The 20,453-nt window shown below is 38.3% G+C and overlaps 3 protein-coding genes and 1 non-coding gene across 4 annotated transcripts; 2 read left to right on the forward strand and 2 right to left on the reverse strand.

Moving 5' to 3' along the window:
- Window positions 1-718: 718 nt before the first annotated feature.
- Window positions 719-2,874, forward strand: LOC18009440 (acyl carrier protein 2, mitochondrial). Its single transcript, XM_006391504.2, has 2 exons — window positions 719-1,063; window positions 2,469-2,874. Exons 1-2 carry the CDS (start codon window positions 848-850, stop codon window positions 2,643-2,645), a joined length of 393 nt encoding a protein of 130 aa, XP_006391566.1. The 5' UTR covers window positions 719-847; the 3' UTR covers window positions 2,646-2,874.
- A 5,099-nt stretch (window positions 2,875-7,973) lies between these two features.
- LOC112087143 lies at window positions 7,974-8,084 on the reverse strand. Its single transcript, XR_002899914.1, has one exon. It is a non-coding gene; the product is annotated as a small nucleolar RNA R71 (small nucleolar RNA).
- Window positions 8,085-12,232: 4,148 nt separating this feature from the next.
- Window positions 12,233-13,246, forward strand: LOC112086186. The gene is made up of 2 exons (XM_024154966.1): window positions 12,233-12,392; window positions 12,609-13,246. Exons 1-2 carry the CDS (start codon window positions 12,233-12,235, stop codon window positions 13,244-13,246), a joined length of 798 nt encoding a protein of 265 aa, XP_024010734.1.
- Window positions 13,247-18,070: 4,824 nt separating this feature from the next.
- Window positions 18,071-19,534, reverse strand: LOC18009056. Its single transcript, XM_006391505.2, has one exon. The coding sequence runs from the start codon at window positions 19,532-19,534 to the stop codon at window positions 18,071-18,073; it is 1,464 nt and encodes a 487-aa protein (XP_006391567.1).
- Window positions 19,535-20,453: the final 919 nt, after the last annotated feature.

Below are 20,453 nucleotides of genomic sequence, written 5' to 3' on the forward strand. Positions count from 1 at the left end.
TTGGAATTGATTTGAAATGACTTAATATACAAAGATTTTAAAAGTTATTTAGTTTTGAATAACACTGTATTTTAATGAAAGATTTGAAATCTTCATTGAATAACACCAAACTTTAAAATCTCTTAAACATGATTTACAATCAAAAGTTCCAATGACACTGGATTTTAAAATATCATTTAGAATCATTAGTTGTATAATGTGGATTGTGGTTAAATTTAAATTCTATTAAAAACTATGATTGAATAAAGTATGCCTAAAAAGCCTATATAGAAGTTCACTTTTTCAAATAAACAGTTTTTAAGATAGATTTAGTGTAGTTTACCAAAAAAAAAAGATAGATTTAGTGTGTTTGATCACACGTTTGGGAGAAAAGAATACATTACATCATAAATTCGTAAGGCTAAAGATGACAAAAAAAAAAAAACAACAATGGAAAACTTAGAAGCAATATTGAACTATGCTACGAATAATCTATTTGAAAGTTATTTTTCTGTTTAATAGATCTTTTATTTGTACTATGTGTTATTGATAAAATACTTGAGTCTGGTTAAAAACGGGATTTCACCATTCCACAGTTTAATCAATCGAAGCATGGCTTCGGACGACAAAAAAAATCAATCGAAGCATGGATATAGTCAATATGATAGATGAATTATGCACAACAATCGAACGAAAATTTGGAAGCGTATAAAACAGTTAATGGGCCTAAATAAGAAGCAGAAGAAAGGGAAATCCCACTACACAATCTACGACGTCGTTTGACACCTAGCAAAACTCCTTTCTCGAGTCTTCGCGAGCACAGAGAAAGCTTCTAGGTATTTTTTTGTTTCCGTTTTGCAACACAGCGATGGCGGCGAGAAATGCTCTGCTTCGACACCTTAGAGTCAACGTCAATGCATCACTTCTAAAGGATAACATCGGCGCTCGAGAATCTGCACTCCCTTTCACCGTTCTTCTTCGCCGTTTCTCCGACGAAGTTAGAGGATCGTTTCTAGACAAATCTGATGTCACAGATCGCGTTATCTCAGTCGTCAAAAACTTTCAAAGAGTCGATCCCTCAAAGGTATTCCAGTTATATTTTTCCTTGATTCGAGCCATTTCTACTTTCATTTTCGTTTGTATTTGCCATGAAATTGATATTCGTAGTGATTCTACTTAGTGGGATTTTGAGTAGACCCTAGAATTGAAAGATTATCTGATTTTTTCTGCATTACTGGTTATTGATTAGATGAAGAAAAGCTTTGATTGAAGCTGAGATTTTAGTGTTCTTATCAATACCAAGATAATATATAACGAAGCCTATCACTCAGCACTTATTCGATATTTTGAATTGCCTGAGTAGGAAGCTTAGGATGCATCATTTTCTTTGTATTTGCAAGAACATAGAAGATATATTGCATCGGATTGAGAAATGTGGGTATCTGTTTTCTTACCTTTTTGGGTGATTGTTGCAGTGTAGATACAAGTTTTTTCGTTTTGGCCTTCTTTTCACATGCTTGTATATGTATTTGAGCATTTACATTGCAACAATCTGGAAACTACATTGCATCAATTTGTATTGCCTTTTTGCTCATACTTGTTTGCTCCCAACTTCTCCTTGTGTGGCTTATCAAGATTTCTCTATTCCTTTTTTATAATTAGCAGCAATGCAAATTTTGTCAAGAAGAGTTGGAAACTATTGGTGAGGTCTATGTATAATCCTTAAGAGAAAGATGCTCTCTTTCTCTTTTTATGTTTCTGTGAATTCCTGTTTTATCCATACCTTTTTTCGGGCTTATCTTGCTGTTGAAAAATGCATGTTACTGATTTAACTATGTTCATCGCCATAAGCGATATCGTGTCTTGATCTCATTATCTTTGACTAGGTTGAGTTTTCCCAAAGTTTCTTCAGCATCACAATCTTGTAGAAGAGCTTGTTATATGGTTTTGGTTTGCTCTAACTAAGCTGTTTTTCTTTGATAAGTTGCGGTCTGACTGCTATGATGCACGGGTACGGCAATTTGTAGACGTCTCACGTCTCCGAAATACTGATCGGGAACGGCTCGGAAACGTTTCTACAACGTTTCGGTGGAATTTGGGAACGCTTATATTAATATAAAATTTCTCATAGTATATATTAATGATTAGGAGTTGTTATTTCCCTTAGTAGTACAGTATTTGTGGATTTATGAAATGATAAAACTCTCTAGAAGTATTAGACCGCATGCAGTATTATAATATCCAGAAGCGTTTGAGAAGTTTAGCCGAATGATTATTCGGGCATTTCTGATTGTAGGCTTTATGGTTGAGTGTTTATATACTGCTGCTTAGCTCTTTGAATCAAGCAACTCAACCCCACACTGTAAAGCATTTGCATTTGTTTCACCCTTCGTGACTATCGTAGGCTCCAATTTCAATGCTTTCTAGTCAGCTATTGCAAATAAACTAGGCTTAAACTTGGTACTGATACGTCTGTATTCTCGTTACAGGTAACACCAAAAGCCCATTTCCATAACGATCTCGGGTTAGACAGTTTGGACACTGTGGAAGTTGTGATGGCGTTCGAGGAAGAATTTGGGTTTGAGATCCCTGATAATGAAGCAGACAAGATACAGTCCATCGATCTTGCGGTTGAGTTTATCTCTTCTCATCCTCAGGCTAAGTAAAAGAGAAACAAAATTCTTCAATGTCGTGCATCATGCTTCGCTGTGTCTACAGATTTGGTTTAGCCCAATAAGAAACAGAAACAAACATGTTTTTTTTTGTGTTTGCTCTACTTTGGTTTCATTAAGTTTTAGATGTGTTCCTCCATGATTTCACGAGGCCTTTCAAGGAAGGTTTTTTATTAACGTATCTTTATTAAATACATCATTAGACACGTTGCATTGTGGACTATCCTTGCAGTATCGCAGACTCGTCTCTCAATAGTCAGAATGCAAATATAAATTTCTTTTAAAATCAATTACTATTTTGGGGGAAATTACAAAAGCAAAAAAAGTTCAGAAGCTCCAAGTTAATTTTTGGGGAAATGAGTTAATGACAAAAACAAAAAAATTTCTTGCGTCGTATAACTCCATTGCTTTAAAAATTTTAGTAATTTATCCTAAAACAGTCTATCTTTTGATTGCTTCTCTAAAACAGAAATTATACAAAACAACTGTATATTCGAAGATGAGTTGAAAAATGAGATGAAATCTCGAATAGGTTTCTGTGTTCAAAACAACTCAAATCAGATTGTTATGTGTTTCTGAAGTTCACTGGTTTACGTGAAGACGAGCCAACAGAGATTGAACATTCAGACGTTGAATTCGACAATAATAAAACGGGTTTGAGCCCTTGACTGAAATGCATGAGAAAAACACGGAAGCTAAAGAAAACCCATTAAGGAAAGATAGTTGGATGGCAAAGAAATTTTTGATTGATATGAAAAAGTGGAAAAAAGAGATGACGAGGGCTTGAAAGTAAAGAAAAGAACAAAAGAGAGAAGGAGATAAGGCCAAAGCTATATTGTAGAATTTATTAATAATTTGAAGAGAAGAAGAAGAATAAAAATAAGGAAAAACCTAAGGAGATTTAAGTTATGAATATAGAGAGGGAGAGATGGAGAGAGAGGTAGAGGGAGATACAAAGAGGAGAGAGAGGGGGAGAGAAAGAGATACAAAAAGAGGGGGAGAGGGAAGGAGATAGAGAGATTAAACCGTTGTCCGTGCAAGTAAAGGAATCAGAATATGGAGACAAGATAAATTATGAATCGGAATAATAATCATTCTGAAAAGACGAATACAATGAAGACTAAGAGGCAAAGAAAAGACGAAGAAAAATCAAAATAAAAATTCGGGGAGACATAGACGATGATGAAGAAAATGATGAGGGATAAGAAAATTGAAAGATATTTAAGAGGAATAAGAAAAAGTCAAACAAGAAGAAGTACAAGTAGAAGTCAAAGACGAAGAAGAAGAAGGAAAAAACAAGGAATAAGAAACTCTAAAAGATGAATAAGAAGAAGAGGAGAAAAATGAATTCGATGGAAAAGAGGAAGAACAAAAATTCGAAGAGGAACAAAAAAATGCATTGAAATGGGATAAAGAAGAAGAACACGAGTAAAACCCGGAAAAGAAGAAAAAAGTCGTGGGAAGAATTGATCAAATGCAATGAAAAAGAATAAGGAAAATACGAAGAAGAAAAAACTGAAAGATAAAGAATATGAAGAAGAATTGAACAAAGAACGAGAAAACGAGGAAGAAGACAAATCAGAAGAGAATGAAGAAGTAGAAATCGAAGACGATGAAGAATAACAAAATCAAAAGATAAATAAGAGGAAGAAGAAGAAAAGGCAAAGACGGTCAAAATTTTTTTATTTTTGTTATACAAGATTCTTCTTATTTTTTATATGTATTGTAATTGTCTAAGCTTTTAGCTATAACTGGTTATTGGTTTTTGTTGTCTTACAGTGCGTAGGTGCTTCCTCTCTTCCTTTGTATATAGTGCCATCTCTACGTAGGTATTAGAGTATTGATTCTTACAATCTACCTACACTGATATTGGATAGTTGGAAAACAATGAAGAAGAATAAAGAAAAGGCGATAAAGAAGAATAACCAAAAGATAAAGAGGAGGAAAAAGAAGAAAAAACCTCTCGGGGGAACCGTGTAAGGCGCGGGAAAGACACCGAGTATATAAATAGAAGTAACGATTTGTTTTTTTTTTACTTAGGCTCCCAAAGTGTCAAGGCTGGCCATAATTACATAATAAGACTTTGATTCAACAGATTAAGAAAAACATAGGATTAACTACTCTATATCCAATGAATGATTTGAAGATGTTGAATCTGAACCTTTCTCAAATTCGCTAATCCTTGATATATTCACATATGTGCATGTTTAGGATGCATTTTTGGACCAAGAATAGAGTCTCATGCATGCATTTTAGATAAATTCTTCATGTTTTGTCTTTGTTTTAGAATTTTAGGACTTTGCATTAGGTCCAAGGGAGTCTTGCATGTTTGGAGTGATATTCATATGCTTTGGAGCTTATCTAGAGTGAAAAAAATGGAACCAGTGGAAGAAATGGTGAAAGAAAGTGAAGAAATGATAAAAATGGGCATTTGGAGTTAATCGGCAAAAATGGTGTAGCGCGGGAAGGTTTTCTCGGCCAAAAAGCTTACCGCGGGGTGCATTCTGTCGGCCAAAACGCGAACTGCAGTACATGATCATCGGCGAAAATTCTCAAGTGTCAATACGCTTCAAAGATCGCGATACCGAAAAGCCTTTCCGTCCTATTCAGCCACTGGTGTCTTCATAAAAAATCAAGGGATTGAATCACGGTTCCAGAACACTTGGAATCAATGGATTTGGAACAGTGAGCTGAAAGATATGCCCAACAGAAGATGAACCTGTCTCGCATCCATTCCGAACCGATCCGATGCGCCTCAAAGTTCACCCAGGACGAAGCCCTTCCCTTCCGATAAAGTTTCCGGTGCCTTCATCAAGATTTGAGAGCTTTGAATTACCTTTCCAGAATGTTTGGAATCATATCATTTGGAGTAGTGAGCTGGGAGATATCTCAAGTGGGAAACAGACATGTCCCGCAGCAAGAAACTGGAACCTCCTGAGCCGATGCAAAGAACCGCCTACCGGAAAGCCTTAATCTCCTCGGATGCACTCGCACTATTCAAAAACGTTCTAGGCAATTGAGTTGCATTCCCTCTGGAGTTTGAATCAAGTCATTTGGACCAGTATCCCAGAAGTTATGTTGCCTCAAGTGCGAATTAGTCCGAGTAAAAATGAAATGCTGCAACTTGGGTGCTGCGACTGAGTCAACTCGCAACAGCATGCGATTGATTCTAGGAACCAGACTGTGAATGATGCTGCGACTTGGGAGACCCGGAGCATATGAAGAGAATGCCGCAATTCCAAAATCTCTAAGTGTGAACCATGCTGCAAGATGATTGCTGCGAGTGAAGAAGAAAGGAGCTGACTCACAGCAATACTCGCTTGGGGCTGCGACTTGAAGGCTGCGAGTCAGGAGGGCCGCAGCATGAGGCTTGGAAAACATTTGCTTCAGGCTGCGAGTCAGGAGCAGCGTGTGAGAAGGAGATTTCCAAGCCGCATCAGAGAAGAACTGAAATGCTCGCTTGAGGCTGCGAGATAGGTGCTGCGAATGAGGAGGAGAAGACCAAGTCGCAGCAAAGGTCACCAGAAACCAACCAAGCCGGGTCAGTACCCAGTGTGTCCTGGGCTGACCCGGTCCAAGACTACACCTATAAATACATTTTGGGGTGAAAAACCCTAGATATCTTTTATCCTCTTTTGTCTCTTGCCTCTTTTATGCAAAAATAATCATTTGTGAAGAATCTTCTTTGAGTTTAATCAGATTTAAAGCTGTTTCTTTACATCTTTCTCATCATTCAAGGCTTCTAATCATGATAACATCACATCTTGCAAAGGATTAAGTGTGTGAATCATGATTAGTGAGTAGTTTTCTTTAATGGAGTTCTAGATATGTAGGTTAAGGTGTAAAAGTGTTAGATTAGGGTGCTTAGAACTAGATTTATATTTTCATTTCTCTAAATAGCTGGTCTTAATGCTGGGTTTTTAATGAACCCTCTGACCCAGATCTTAGGCATTTCAGCCACCCAAAAAGGTTTTGATGAAATGCCTGAACCAGCTATTATAGAGGTTTATGCATTAATATCATGGGAATGTTTGTTATATGCACAAATGATATTTTAGGATTGATTTATAATGTTGTCTTATTGTTATGTCTCCAATGATGATTGGGTATGAGTAATAATCTGATTTGTGTTCTATATCTTGGGAAAGAGTAGTCTTTTTTTAAATCCTAAGTTGCTTGAATCATATTTCATATTGTCATTAGCACCTTGGTTGATCACTAATGCACCTTAGCCAACTATCATGTCTAGAGATCCACGTCTTAATCATTTTTCATATCATCATCATCTGCTTTGCTTGTTTTTGTTTGCTTTTAATCATTGCTTAGACTTGTTTAATTTAATCTTGTCACTTGTTACAAACCAAATCATCTTGTTTAGCTTGAATTAAGATACACATCATATAGATTAGTATACTAAAGCCACACAATGGATTGATAACCTCATATACTGCAAAGACATTGGGGAACTGAACGCACAAGAACTTAAAAACCGCTTGTTATCTATTGGCCCCATTGCCATAGTGTGGATCGTTAGATTAGTCTTTGATTTGTTCTTGAGATCAAGTCTTTTTTGTTTTGTTTTATTGATAAATCTATAAGTTCTGCCTTTGAAGTTCCAGGTGCATGAACACCAGATCAAGATCCAGAAGCTGTGATCCTCCTCTCCCCAACATAGACAACATCAATCTGTTAGAGAGAAGAGGAAGAAGACCAAGAGAAGAGGGCCTAGTTGTGGAAATGAAACAGCAAGGAAACCAGGCAGAGCACCAGGCTGAGGTTAACCAACACCAAGCAGCAAGGAATGAGCAGTAAGGTTATGTGAATCAAAACATGGGTGCAAGGAATGAGCACCTGGCTCAGGTTAACAAAAACCAAGCTGCTAGAAATGAGCATCAGGCTCATCTGAATCAGGAGAACCAACACCAGAACAGGCATCACCAACCTCAAGGTGATGAATCCAATCTTTGTTGGGGCCAATGACAGGGCCAATGCTTGTCAGAACAGACACGGTATCCAAGCTCCAGCTGTGCAAAACAATAACTCTAAAGTTAAAGCATCTCTTCTTTACATGGTGAAAAACTCAAAGTTTCATGGCTTATCTATGGAGGATCCCTTAGATCATCTAGACAACTTTGATAGGGTCTGCAACATTACCAAGATCAGTGGGGTCTCTGAAGATGGATTCAAGTTAAGACTATTCTCTTCAGTCTAGGAGATAAAGCACGCCAATGGGAGAAGAATTTACCTCAAGGTTCTATTCAGACTTGGAAACAATGCAAGCAAGCTTTCTTGTCAAATTTCGTTTCAACCTCCAGGACAGCAAAGCTCAGGAATCAGATCTTATCCTTTACCCAACACCACGATGAAACTTTTTGATGAGGCTTGGGAGAGATTCATGAGCTACAGTACTAATCAATGCCCTCACCATGGGTTTTCAGAGGCATCATTGCTAAGCACTCTTTATAGAGGTGTCCTGCCAAAGTTTATAAACCACCTTGATACTGCTTCCAATGAGAACTTCTAAGCCAAGGAGATCAAAGCTGCCATGGAGCTAGTTGAGAATTTGGCAATGAGCAATGATACTTATGGTGAAAAATATGATAGAGCTAATAGAGGAGAGGGGTCTAGTAAAGAACAGAGAATGAGGAAGGATATAAAGGAGCTGGAAAGCAAGCTAGACAAGGTCTTAGTTGCTACTCAGAAACCTCTTTATTTTGTTGGTTAATTTGATGAGCAAGCTCAATGTTTTGAGAATGTGAATGAAGAGGGTTTGACTCAGAAAGAGCTCAATTATATTGAGAACCAGAACAAGTTCAACATGTTCAACAACTACAATCAGAACCTGAGTTATAGAAATCCAAAATGTGGCAAATCCTGGTGACCAAGTAAATCCTTCTCAGCAACTTCAACCTCAAGGGTCTGTTCCTAAGAATCAGTTTCAAGGGAATTACCAAGGAAAGCAGCAGTATGTTCAGGCACCTATTCAGAACCAAGGGAACAACTTTTCTAATCAGGAAAACTTCCAGAAGAACAAGGTTCTTCCAGGGTTTGGTCAACAACAGCAGCAGGGTCCTTCATAGCAACAGGGTTCAGACATCAGTGGAGCTCTACAACAGATACTGCAGGGTCAACAGTTGGTACATCATGGTTTTAGTGATCTCAGTTCCAAATATGAGTCACTACAGAATCAGTCCAAAGATCTTCAGAAGAACCAGACTTTTTCTTCATCTAGAAAACAAGGAACACTTTCAGGAAAACCTGAAACAAACCCCAAAGAGTATGCTCATGCTATAACTCTAAGAAGTGGAAAGGAGTTACCCAAAAAGAGAGCAAAGACAAGTGCTCATTGAGGACAATGAGCAACCTAGTGGGGGGGGGGGTGACTCAAAGGAGTAATCTAGATGAAGAAGTTGTGGAGTTACCAGTTGAGAAGATTGAAAAAGGTAAAGGTGTGGCAAAAGAGAAGGTGCCTGAGAAACTATATGTTCCACCACCACCTTATCAGCCAAAGCTGCCTGTTCCAGGAAGATTTAAGAAGCAGCTTTTAGAGAAAGGTAGAACTCTTTTTGACAAGCAGATGGAGAAGATGGAGCTCACCATACATTTTATTGAAGCCTTTCTCTTGGTTCCTCAGTATTCCAAGTTTCTAAAGGATGCTATTCTTGACAAGACAAATGAGTTACAAGGAATGGTGGTCTTGAGTCATGAGTGCAGCGCCATAATTAAAAGGAAGGCAATCCCAAAGAAGTTGTCTGATCCAGGGAGCTCCACCTTACCATGTGCTCCTCAAATTCGCAAACTGTATATCTAATCTTGGAGCCAGTGTTAGTCTGATGCCATTCTCCATAGCAAAGAATCTGGGTTTCTCATATTACAAGCCATCTAAGATCTCTTAAGGTCTGACTGGTTTAAACGCAGCAGTTGCGGTTGCGAGTGCGGAAGTTTGCGGAAGCGGGCGATTGCAGTTTTGAGCGTTATTAAGCGGTTTGCACGAATGATTTATCTGTTGAAAGCAAGTCCATTTGCAGGACATTTTTGACTGGGAAACCAGCGGATGTTTCAGCGGTTAAACATAAAACTACCAAAATAAACTGGAGATTCCAGTGAAGACTGGAGATTTTGAGGTCTCAACTAATTACATTGTTTTGGAAATGGATGAGGAACCTAACGACCCTCTCATATTGGGAAGACCTTCTTTTGCAACAGTTGGTGCTATCATAGATGTGAGAGAAGGCAAGATTGAATTGCATCTTGGGTTAGAATTTCTAAAGTTTGGCATTAATGAGGTCATAAAGAAGCCAATTATTGAAAGACAAGTGTTCTACATTGAGACAATGGATTCGTTGGCTGATGAGTTGTTAGAAGAGTTGACACTTGATAATCCTCTTCAGATCAATTTGATAAAAGAACCAGGAGAGCATGGGTTCTTAGCCGATGAGAGTGAAACATACAAGTTGGCATTGGACCAGCACAAGGCAGCAGGAGCAGAAACACTGTATTTGGAGCTGGGAACTGGTGGCCAAGAGGTTCAGGGAACAAGTGGAATGGGTTTGAGCCAAGGTTCAGTTGAGAGATGCATGGCCGTGGGTACAAAGTCAGAAGAAGCTGACAGAGAGACTGAGGAAAGCAACACAAAGGGAGCATAAGCTGAACATACACACTTCAATGATGATTGGAGTGAACTCAGAGCACCCAAAGTGGAACTCAATGCACTCCCTAGTGGCCTCAGGTATACATTTCTTGGCTCTAGTGCATCATACCAGTGATCATCAATGATAGCCTATTAGTTCATGAAGAGAATGCTTTGTTGAATGAACTAAGAAAGTATAGGAGAGCTATAGGCTATTCACTAGATGATACCAAAGGGATCTCACCTAGCTTATGCACCCATAGGGTACACTTGGAGGAGGAGTCTATGACCTCTATAGAGCATCAAAAGAGATTAAACCCAAATCTCAAAGTGTGGTTACGAGAGAGATCCTCAAAATCCTTGAGGCAGGGATAATATATCCTATTTCTGACTCAAAGTGGGTTTCTCCAGTCCATATTGTTCCTAAAAAGGGTGGCATAACAGTTGTTAGGAATGAGAAAGTTGAGCTAATCTCTACTAGGACTATGACAGAGCATAGGATGTGTATAGACTATAGAAATGCAGCCTCTAAAAGACCATTTTCCTTTGCCCTTCATAAATGTTAGAAAGGCTAGCAATCACTCATATAACTGTTTCTTTGATGGATACTCAGGTTTCTTTCAGATTCCTATACACCTAAATGATCAGGAAAAGACAACTTTTACTTGCCCATATGGCACATTTACCTACAGAAGAATGCCCTTTAAGCTTTGTAATGCTCCAGCCACCTTCCAAAGGTGCATGCTTTCAATATTTTCTGACCTAATAGAGAAAAAAGTGGAGGTGTTCATGGATGATTTCAGCGTATATGGACCCTCCTTTTCTTCTTGTTTGTCTAATCTATGTCAGGTGTTGCAAAGATGTGAGGAGTCCAACCTAGTTCTGTATTGGAAAAAATGCCACTTCATGGTGAAGGAAGGAATTGTTTTGGGACACAAGATCTCAGAAGCTGGCATTTAAGTGGACAAGGCAAAGGTTGAGGTGATGTTGAATCTGCAAGCTCCAAGTTCAGTGAAAGGGAAGCGAAGCTTCCTTGGACATGCTGGGTTCTATAGGAGGTTCATCAGGGACTTTTCAAAAATTGCAAAGCCGCTGACAAGACTGCTCTGCAAGGAAGTGGAGTTTGTGTTTGACAAGGAATGTGAAGATTCCTTCAATGAGATCAAGCAAGCTTTGATCACTGCCTCCATTGTTCAAAACCAAGACTGGAGTTTGCCATTTGAAATCATGACAGATGCTATTAATTTTGCTGTGGGTTCTGTTTTGGGTCAAAAGAAATACAAGAAGTTGTATGTGATCTATTATGCAAGTAGAATATTGGATGGAGCTCAAGAAAGATATGCAACAACTGAGAAAGAAATGCTGGCAATTGTCTTTGCTTTTTGACAAGTTCAGGTCCTATTTAGTGGGTTCCAAGGTGATTGTGTACACAGATCATGCTGCTCTTAGGTACCTGATTGCATAGAAAGATGCAAAACCAAGGTTGCTGAGATGGATCCTTCTTCTCCAAGAGTTTGACATGGAGATTAAAGACAAGAAGGGAATAGAAAATGGTGTTGTTGATCATCTATCAAGATTAAGAGTACAAGGTGAGGTCCCACTTGAAGAGGAACAGCTTATGATGGTGAAAGCCTTAAATGAGCTAGAAGAGATCAAGTCAATCAAAGAGAGAGGGCTACCCTAGTTTGCTGATATTGTGAATTATCTTTCATGTGGAGTGGAGCCTCCTGAGATGAGCAATTATCAAACGAAGAAATTCTTCAAAGACATCAAAAGATTCTATTGGGATGAGCCATTTCTATATGTGCTCAACAATGACCATAGAAGATGTCTAGCTGAGGAAGAGGTTCAAGGAGTGTTGCTTGAATGCCATGGGTCTGCATATGGTGGCCACAATGCTGCCTTTAAAACAGTTTCAAAGGTCTTACAAGCAGTATTTTGGTAGCCTAGCATGTTCAAGGATGCTCAGGATTTTTCTGTCAAGTGTGATGTCTATCAAAGGGCTGGGAACATCTCCAAAAGGCATGAGATGCCTCAGAACCCAATTTTGGAGGTAGAAGTCTTTGATTGCTGGAGCATTGATTTCATGGGACCTTTCCCAACATCATATGGTAACCAATACATACTTGTTGTTGTGGAATATGTCTCAAAGTGGGTATAAGCTGTTTAAAGCCCAACAAATGATGCCAAAGTAGTGTGGTAAAGCTGTTCAATTCCATTATCTTTCCAAGGTTTGGTGTTCCAAGAGTTGTGATCAGTGATGGAGGGAGCACTTCATAAACAAGACATTTGAAGGTCTTCTCAAGAAGTATGGAGTTAAACACAAGGTGGAAAGCCCTTATCACCTCAAACTAGTGGCCAACTGGAGGTTTTCAATAGACAAATCAAGGCTATCTTGGAGAGGACAGTGAACTCAACAAGAAAAGATTGGTCTAAGAAGTTGGATGATGCCTTATGGGCATACAGAAATGCATTCAAGACACCCATAGGGACCTCTCCTTTCAATCTTCTCATTGGAAAGAGTTTTCACTTGCCTGTGGAACTAGAGTACAAGGCATTGTGGGCTTTCAAGCTTCTCAACTTTGACATCAAGACTGCTCAGGAGAAGAGGCTCTTCCAACTTCATGAGCTTGATGAGATTAGGCTTGATGCCTATGAAAGTTCAAGGATCTACAAAGAAAGGACCAAGAGCCTACATGATCAGAAGATTCTGAAGAGAGATTTCAAGGAAGGGGATCTGGTGCTGTTGTTTAACTCACGACTCAAACTGTTACCAGGGAAACTTAGATCAAGGTGGTCAAGCACTTTTAAGATCATGCAAGTGAGGAGTTATGGAGCCATTGAGCTTAAGGGAAAGAATGGCAAAGGGTTTGTTGTCAATGGGCAAAGACTGAAGCCTTATCTGGTTAATAAGATCAAGGAGGGAGCTTCCTCAGTTCCTCTAGATGATCTCCCATCTAAGTAAACAAGTGAGAAAAGTCAAACTTAGTTACTTAAAACAAAGTGCTCTTGAGATACACCTCAAGCTTATCCTTGTATAGTCTTTTAATATTTTTTTATGTTTTAGGATGTTTTGATGTGTTTTGTGGAGTGATCTCAGGTTGTAAATGTCTGGGAAATCATGTGGCTCAAGGACAAGGTGGAAAAAGAACCAGCAACAGATGAGAAACGAGCTTAAGGGCATGGAACAAAGCTGATTCGGCCTTTGCTGCTAGATGGGTGTTGCTGATGAACCATGTCGCATCAGCAGGGTCATTGCCAAGAGCATTTTCATTCGCTTGGGGCTGCTAGTTGGTGGCTGCTGGTTAAGCAAGTCGCAGCATGAGTCTAAGCCAAGAAAAATACATTTGCATGAGGTTGTGACTTGGTGGCTGCTGGTGATCTAACTAGCAGCATAGAAAAAAACCCAAGAAGAAAAACATTTGCATGAGGCTGCGACTTGGTGGTTGCTGGTGAGCTAACTAGCTGCAGAGATGAAGGACCATGAGAAATCCATTTGCATCAGGCTGCGAGTCAAGTGCTGCTAGTGACCAACCCGCAGCAAGGAAAACATGGCCAAGGCAAAAAGAAATCATGTCAGGCTGCTGGTGAGGTGCTACTGGTGAGACAACTCACAGAAATGAGCCCAGGACAAACAATTTACATTTGCTTGTGGCTGCTAGCTAGAGGCTGCTGGTGAACCAAGTCGCAGCAGGGAGTCAAGGCCAAGAAAATTTCATCCGCTTCAGGCTGCTGGTGAGGTGCTGCTGGTGAACCAAGTCGCAGCAAGGAGTGACATCAAAACTAACCCACCTCCAATGATGTCTAGCCTCCTCTGATGCAGATATTCACTCCTCCTTTTCATCAACAACACATCAGGTATCACTCCAAACACTTTTAAATAAGCATTTATCATTTTTCTTTATCTTTTTCATTTCATGTTTGTTTATCCTCTTTCTCATACTTTTATAACACAAGGGACTGTTATTTAAGTGTGGAGGAGGGGTTTAGTGTTATCTAACTTTGTTTTCTATGTTCTTATTTTCTCTTTTTCACTTTGAGTCTCATTCATTCATGCATAGTATCTAAGTGCATAGAAAAATAAAAAAAAAAAATAAAAAAATCTGAAAAAATTTCACAAATAATGTTCATTTAATTGCGTTCACATTTTAGGATTGAGTTTAGATTGCATTTCATATAGGTTTGCATCATTTGCATGGGAGTAATGTATGTTTCTTTGAGAGAACATCATTTTAAGAGTTTAGTTCATGGCCCTAGTTATAAGTTCTTTGATGCTTGCAAGTGATGAAATGTGTAGCATTGTTTAGACTTTGGTTGAAACAAACTTTGAATTAAACTCAGCATTAGCAAATGGAACTTTTAACATGATTTTAAATTATCATGTGATGCTTGCTTAGATGAACTTGTGAATAGCATATACATACTTGGATTATCTTTCCCTTTTTACCACTCTTGCTAACCAAGTAGCTGATCTCCATCATTGAGACAGTTTTCCCTGCCCTTAACTAAGCCATATTTGAAGCCTAAACACTCTAGTGAGCAATGTGAGGCCTTGTTTTGAATGAACTTGACAAAAGTGTTGGGTTTAGATCGACAAGAGTAGGCTTTCATGTAGATCTAGCTCTGCATCATGAGACTAGAGTAGGTTAGGAAGGGATCTTTGGGGAATAAATGAGTGGAAAAGAAAGAGATTGAGATGGGAGCTAGGGGATTGCAAAGTGTGAATTGGCTGGTGTCTGAAAAGAAAAAGCTCTAAGTGTTAAAAAAAAGCCTCAAAGTGTGAAAAGAAAAAAAAAAGCCGCCAAAAGGGCTCAAGCTTCAAAAATCATTGAGAAAAGAGGCTAGAGATGAGATGTGGATTGAAAAGAGCTAAGTGAAAAGAGAAACACCAGCCATTGGAAAAAAAGATCCCATAGTGAGAAAAAGAATGAGAGTGAAGTGAGAGATGGGTTGAGAAGGCAATGAAAGCCTTGGAAGAATAAGGGGTAACTAGGGAGTGTTCTTCATGGGTTTAGAGTTAGGGTGAATTGAATTTGTTGTATGCATAAGTTGCTTTTTATCCTTAGCTGTTTGTTGAAGTTCAGTCCTTCATAGAAAGATCCCTTGTGATGAATTGAACCCACATATGCATTGAATGAGATCACTTTTATCTCATAACCTCACCCTTAGCCAAACTTGTTCATTTGAGTATGCATCACTTTGATCCACATGGTTACAACTTAACGAATGTTAAAAGGCTGAGGGATAAGAATGCTTGTGTAGATCAAGGCTTGAATTTGCTGTATTCAGAGTATTCCTTGCATTGCATTTCAGAAATAGTAACTAGGACCATGAGATTGAATTCTTTTAATGATCATCTCTCTTTAAAGAAATGCAAACTCCAAACCTCTCTCTCATTTGTTCTAGTTTGCTTGAGGGCAAGCAAAAATATAAGTGTGGGGGAGTTGATATATTCACATATTTGCATGTGTAGGATGCATTTTTGGACCAAAATTAGAGTCTCATGCATACATTTTAGATAAATTCTTCATGTTTGTCTTTGTTTTAGAGTTTTAGGATTTTGCATTAGGTCCAAGGGAGTCCTGCATGTTTCGAGTGATATTTAAGTGCTTTGGAGAATATCAGTGGAAAAGATGGAACCAGTGGAAAAACTTGTGAAAAATGTGAAGAAATGATAAAAATGGGCATTTGGAGTTTATCGGCCAAACTGGTTTACTGCGGGAAGGTTTTCTCGGCCAAAAAGCTTGTCGTGGGTTGCATTCTATCGGCCAAACACGAACCGCAGTACATGATTATCGGCCACAATTCTCAGGTGCTGATACGCTTCAAAGATTGCAATACCGAAAAGCCTTCCCGTCAGATTCAGCCTCTGTTGTCTTCATCAAAACTCAAGAGGATTGAATCGCGGTTTCAGAGCACTTAGAATCAATGGATGTGGAGCAGTGAGCAGAAATATATGGCCAACAGAAAATGAACCTGTCTTGCACCATTCCGGACCGATCCGATGCACCTCAAAAATCACCCAGGATAAAGCCCTTCCCTCCGAGACAGTTTCTGGTGCCTTCATCAAGATTTGAGACCTTTTAGTTACCTTTCCAGAATTGTTTAGAATCATATCATTTGGAGTAGTGATCTGGGAGATATCTCAAGCGGGAAACAAACATGTCCTGCAGCAAGAAACTGGAACCTCCTCCGCCGATACAAAGAACCACCTACCGGAAAGCCTTAATCTCCCCGGATGCACTCAAACTCAGAAACATTCTAGGCAATTGAGCTGTCTTCACTCTGGAGTTTGAATCAAGTCATATGGACCAGTATCCCAGATGTTATGGTGCCTCAAGTGCGAATTGGTCCGAGTAAAAATGATATGATGCGACTTGGGTGCTGCGACTGAGCCAACTCGCAGCAGCATGCGATTGATTCTAGGAACCAGGCTGCGAATAATGCTGCGACTTAAGAGACCCGGAGCAAATGAAGAGAATGCCACAATTCCAAAATCTCTAAGTGTGAACCATGCATGCTGCAAGATGATTGCTGCAAGTGAAGAAGAAAGGAGCTGACTCGCAGCAATACTTGCTTGGGGCTGCGACTTGAAGGCTGCGAGTCAGGTGAGCTGCAGCATGGGGCTTGGTAAACATTCGCTTCAGGCTGCAAGTCAGGAGCTGCGGTTGAGAAGGAGATGTCCAAACCGCAACAGGGAAGAACTGAAATGCTCGCTTGAGGCTGCAAGATGGGTGCTGCGAGTTAAGAGGAGAAGACAAAGTCGTAACAAGAATCACCAGAAACCAACACGGCCGGGTCAGTACCCAATTAGACCCGGTCCAAGACTCCACCTATAAATACATTTTGGGTGAAAAACCCTAGATATCTTTTATCCTCTTTTGTCTCTTGCCTCTTTTATGAAAAAACAATCATTTGTGAAGAATCTTTTTTGAGTTTAATCAGATTTAAAGCAGTTTCTTTACATCTTATCATCTTTTCTCATTATCCAAGGCTTCTAATCATGATTAAAATCACATCTTGCAAAGGATTAAGTGTGTAAATCATGATTAGTGAGTAATTTTCCTTAATGGAGTTTTAAATATGTAGGTTAAGGTGTAAAAGTGTTAGGTTAGGGTGCTTAGGACTAGACTTATGTTTTCATTTCTCTAAATAGCTGATCTTAATGCTGTGTTTTAGATGATCTCTCTAACCCAGATCACAAGTATTTCATCCAACCAAAAGGTGTTTGATAAATTGTCTGAACCAGCTATTATAGAGGTTTATGCATTAATGCCATGGGAATGTTTGTTATATGCATAAATGACGTTCTAAGATTGATTTAAAATGCTGTCTTATTGTTATAAGTCCAATGATGATTGGGTATGAGTAATAATCTGATTTGTGTTCTATATCTTGGGAAAGAATAGACTTGTTTTGAATCCTAAATTGCTTGAATTATATTTCATATTGTCATTAGCATCTTGGTTGATCACTAATGCACCTTAGCCAACTATCATGTCTAGAGCTCCATATTTTAATCATTTTTCATATCATCATCATCTGCTTTGCTTGTTTTTATTTGCTTTTAATCATTGCTTAGACTTGTTTAATTTAATCTTGTCACTTGTTACAAACCAAATCATCTTGTTTTGCTTAGATTAAGATACACATCATATAGATTAATGTACTAAAGCCACACAATGGATTGATAACCTCATATACTGCAAAGACATTAGGGAATTGAACCCACAAGAACTTAAAAACCTTTTGTTATCAATCCTCTGAATCCTCAAATAACTCATCATCTTCACAGAATACATTCTTTCGAACAGAAGCATACATCTTGTTTTTTAAAGACCAATTTGTCTTGACAAACATGCTGGCATGTACGGCAAGTTGGCCGAGAAGGACCATTATTTGATGAAATGTTAATCTCAAGACCATACTTTTTGATCCAATGGCCAGATTTCAAATAAGGATTTTTCCCTATGGTGCATTCAACATGTAGAGTGAATAGGCAATGATGGCAAGAGTATAACAACTTGTCTTTGCTTATAACTTTTTCGCATATATCACATATCATGTGAAATTCCTCTTGCAACATTGTATGATGGCCTAGGGTGAGTGGATGAAGGTCGTACTTGTGTTTTATCAATTTAGGTAAAGTTAGGCATGTTAGATCCAATACAAAGTAGCATGTGCGACAATCTACGAAACTTCTCGAATATCCATGGCAACCATCACAGTTTTGTCTCTGAAAGAGAAGATCATTATTTTGTCTCAGAAAGAGAGGATCATTTCTTTGTCTCAGAAAGAGAGGATGTGGGTGAACTGAATGTATAAAAGGCTCAACCAAAGAAGCACATCTTACATCAATTTGAAACACGCAATCCCCTTGGCAACACTGATACATAAAACCACACGAGTCTCGATTGCAAGTGGAGCAAGTAAAGAAACCCTTTTCCATATTAAGGTCGTAGACTTGTAGAGTTAGCGGATGACGATGTAGCAAGTGTTCCATCTTCCGAGGAAGATGTGCACATGTGTCGTGGAGGAAAAATTCACATAGTTTGCAAGCCAACAATTTACCATAATCAATTGGAAGGATACATGCTTGACATATTTGATCACTTTCGCCCTCAACGTCAACAGAGAGATTCATTAGGTCATGGTCATGGCTAAAATGGCGCATCATTCTACCATTTATCTCTGTCAAAGATGCAAGATCGAATCCAGACTTAACCAGCTCTTCAGGTTCTCCTTCAATATCTTTGCCATCCCACACCTGGCTATCTGTTGCACAATTTGAATGGATAACATACTTACATACCTTGTTAATGCAAGTATATCCTCCGTAACACTTATTGAGAATTTTGTGACAAACTCCACAATGCTGCTTTCCATCAGAGATACAAAAAGTATGAGAAAGACGATGTGGATGACGAGTGAGTTTAATTGCCTTTGGTAAGAAGATACATTTTTTGTGGATAAAGAAATTGCATTGTAAACATCCGAACATATTAATCATATCAGGATGGATGGATCCACAAGCATCACAAACGAAATGATTTTCTCTATGAATGAAAGTGAGTGTATGCTCATGAATCTTTGGATACGTTATTGTGAGACAATCTTTGTGGAAACTGGATTTACATGTAGGACAATAACAAGCACTAGACTCAATATAAACCATATTTCCACAAAGATCGCAAACGCCATCTCTAATTATGAATGGGTATTCATCAAGAAAATGTTTAGGGTGAAACGCCATCTCTAGTAATAGCGTAGGGCTTAATTCCATCTCTAGTAGTGTATGTACTTAAGAACTTTTTTTCTTTTAATAATCGAACTTATAACTCTATGCACAACTAACACAATCGAATATACATACACATATTTTGTGCTTTTCTTGAAATAAAGCTATCTTTGGCTTGACACTAAGGTTTTATGGGGTTAAGGATAATGTCTACGCCACCGTACATTTAGGGTTTGGGGTTATATGCTCTCTAAACCCCATAAGAAGAAAAAAAAGAATATGAAGAAGAAGAATATATTTTCTTTACGTTGCTTGGACAAATAAATGTTCACAACGATACTTTATACAAGGACTTAATTATGCTAATGTGTGAATCCTTTTTTTCCCCTGAATGTGTGAATACTTTTCCTCTTTCAATTTATGTTCTATAATATTTCTTAAGATTTAAGTTATCGTAATTTCTTTTTTTTTTTTAAGTTACCGTAATTTCATCCTAAATTTATAATTAAATACAAATGGAAGTTCATCCTTATAATAGAATTACAAACAATTTTTTTACAGAATGAAGATTACAATTTCTAAACCCTACAGGAAAGGGATATCTTTCGTTTTACGTTGCTTGGAAAGAAATGAATATTTATTTCGTATAATAGAAGAGTTGGTGTGCTTAACTTATAGATGGGGATCTTTCATGTCTTTGTCTAATTAATATAGAATATTTCAGCTGGTGCTGAAGTTTATCTATTTTATTTTAATTTGTACTGGAAAAAAAAAACTTTTACATTTTTTTCTACAAATTATGGTTAACTTCACTCACCTAGATTCAAAAAAACTTCACTCACCTATTTCTTTTAGCATTGCAAGTGTCAAAAAAAGCACGGGGCAAAGGAAGCAATTGAATTTAATCAGTTGATATTATATATATATATATATA

The sequence above is a fragment of the Eutrema salsugineum genome, unplaced genomic scaffold (assembly GCF_000478725.1).
Source record: "Eutrema salsugineum unplaced genomic scaffold, Eutsalg1_0 scaffold_9, whole genome shotgun sequence".
Lineage (NCBI taxonomy): Eukaryota > Viridiplantae > Streptophyta > Magnoliopsida > Brassicales > Brassicaceae > Eutrema > Eutrema salsugineum.

Excerpts from the sequence above, each read along its gene's own strand:
- LOC18009440 (XM_006391504.2), top strand. The coding sequence starts at position 848 with ATGGCGGCGAGAAATGCTCTGCTTCGACACCTTAGAGTCAACGTCAAT. Across the intron at positions 1,064-2,468 it reads AAAGAGTCGATCCCTCAAAG|GTAACACCAAAAGCCCATTT; the intron begins GTATTCCAGTTA and ends TTCTCGTTACAG.
- LOC112086186 (XM_024154966.1), top strand. The coding sequence starts at position 12,233 with ATGTTCAAGGATGCTCAGGATTTTTCTGTCAAGTGTGATGTCTATCAA. Across the intron at positions 12,393-12,608 it reads ACCTTTCCCAACATCATATG|GTGGAAAGCCCTTATCACCT; the intron begins GTAACCAATACA and ends GTTAAACACAAG.
- LOC18009056 (XM_006391505.2), bottom strand. The coding sequence starts at position 19,534 with ATGGCGTTTCACCCTAAACATTTTCTTGATGAATACCCATTCATAATT.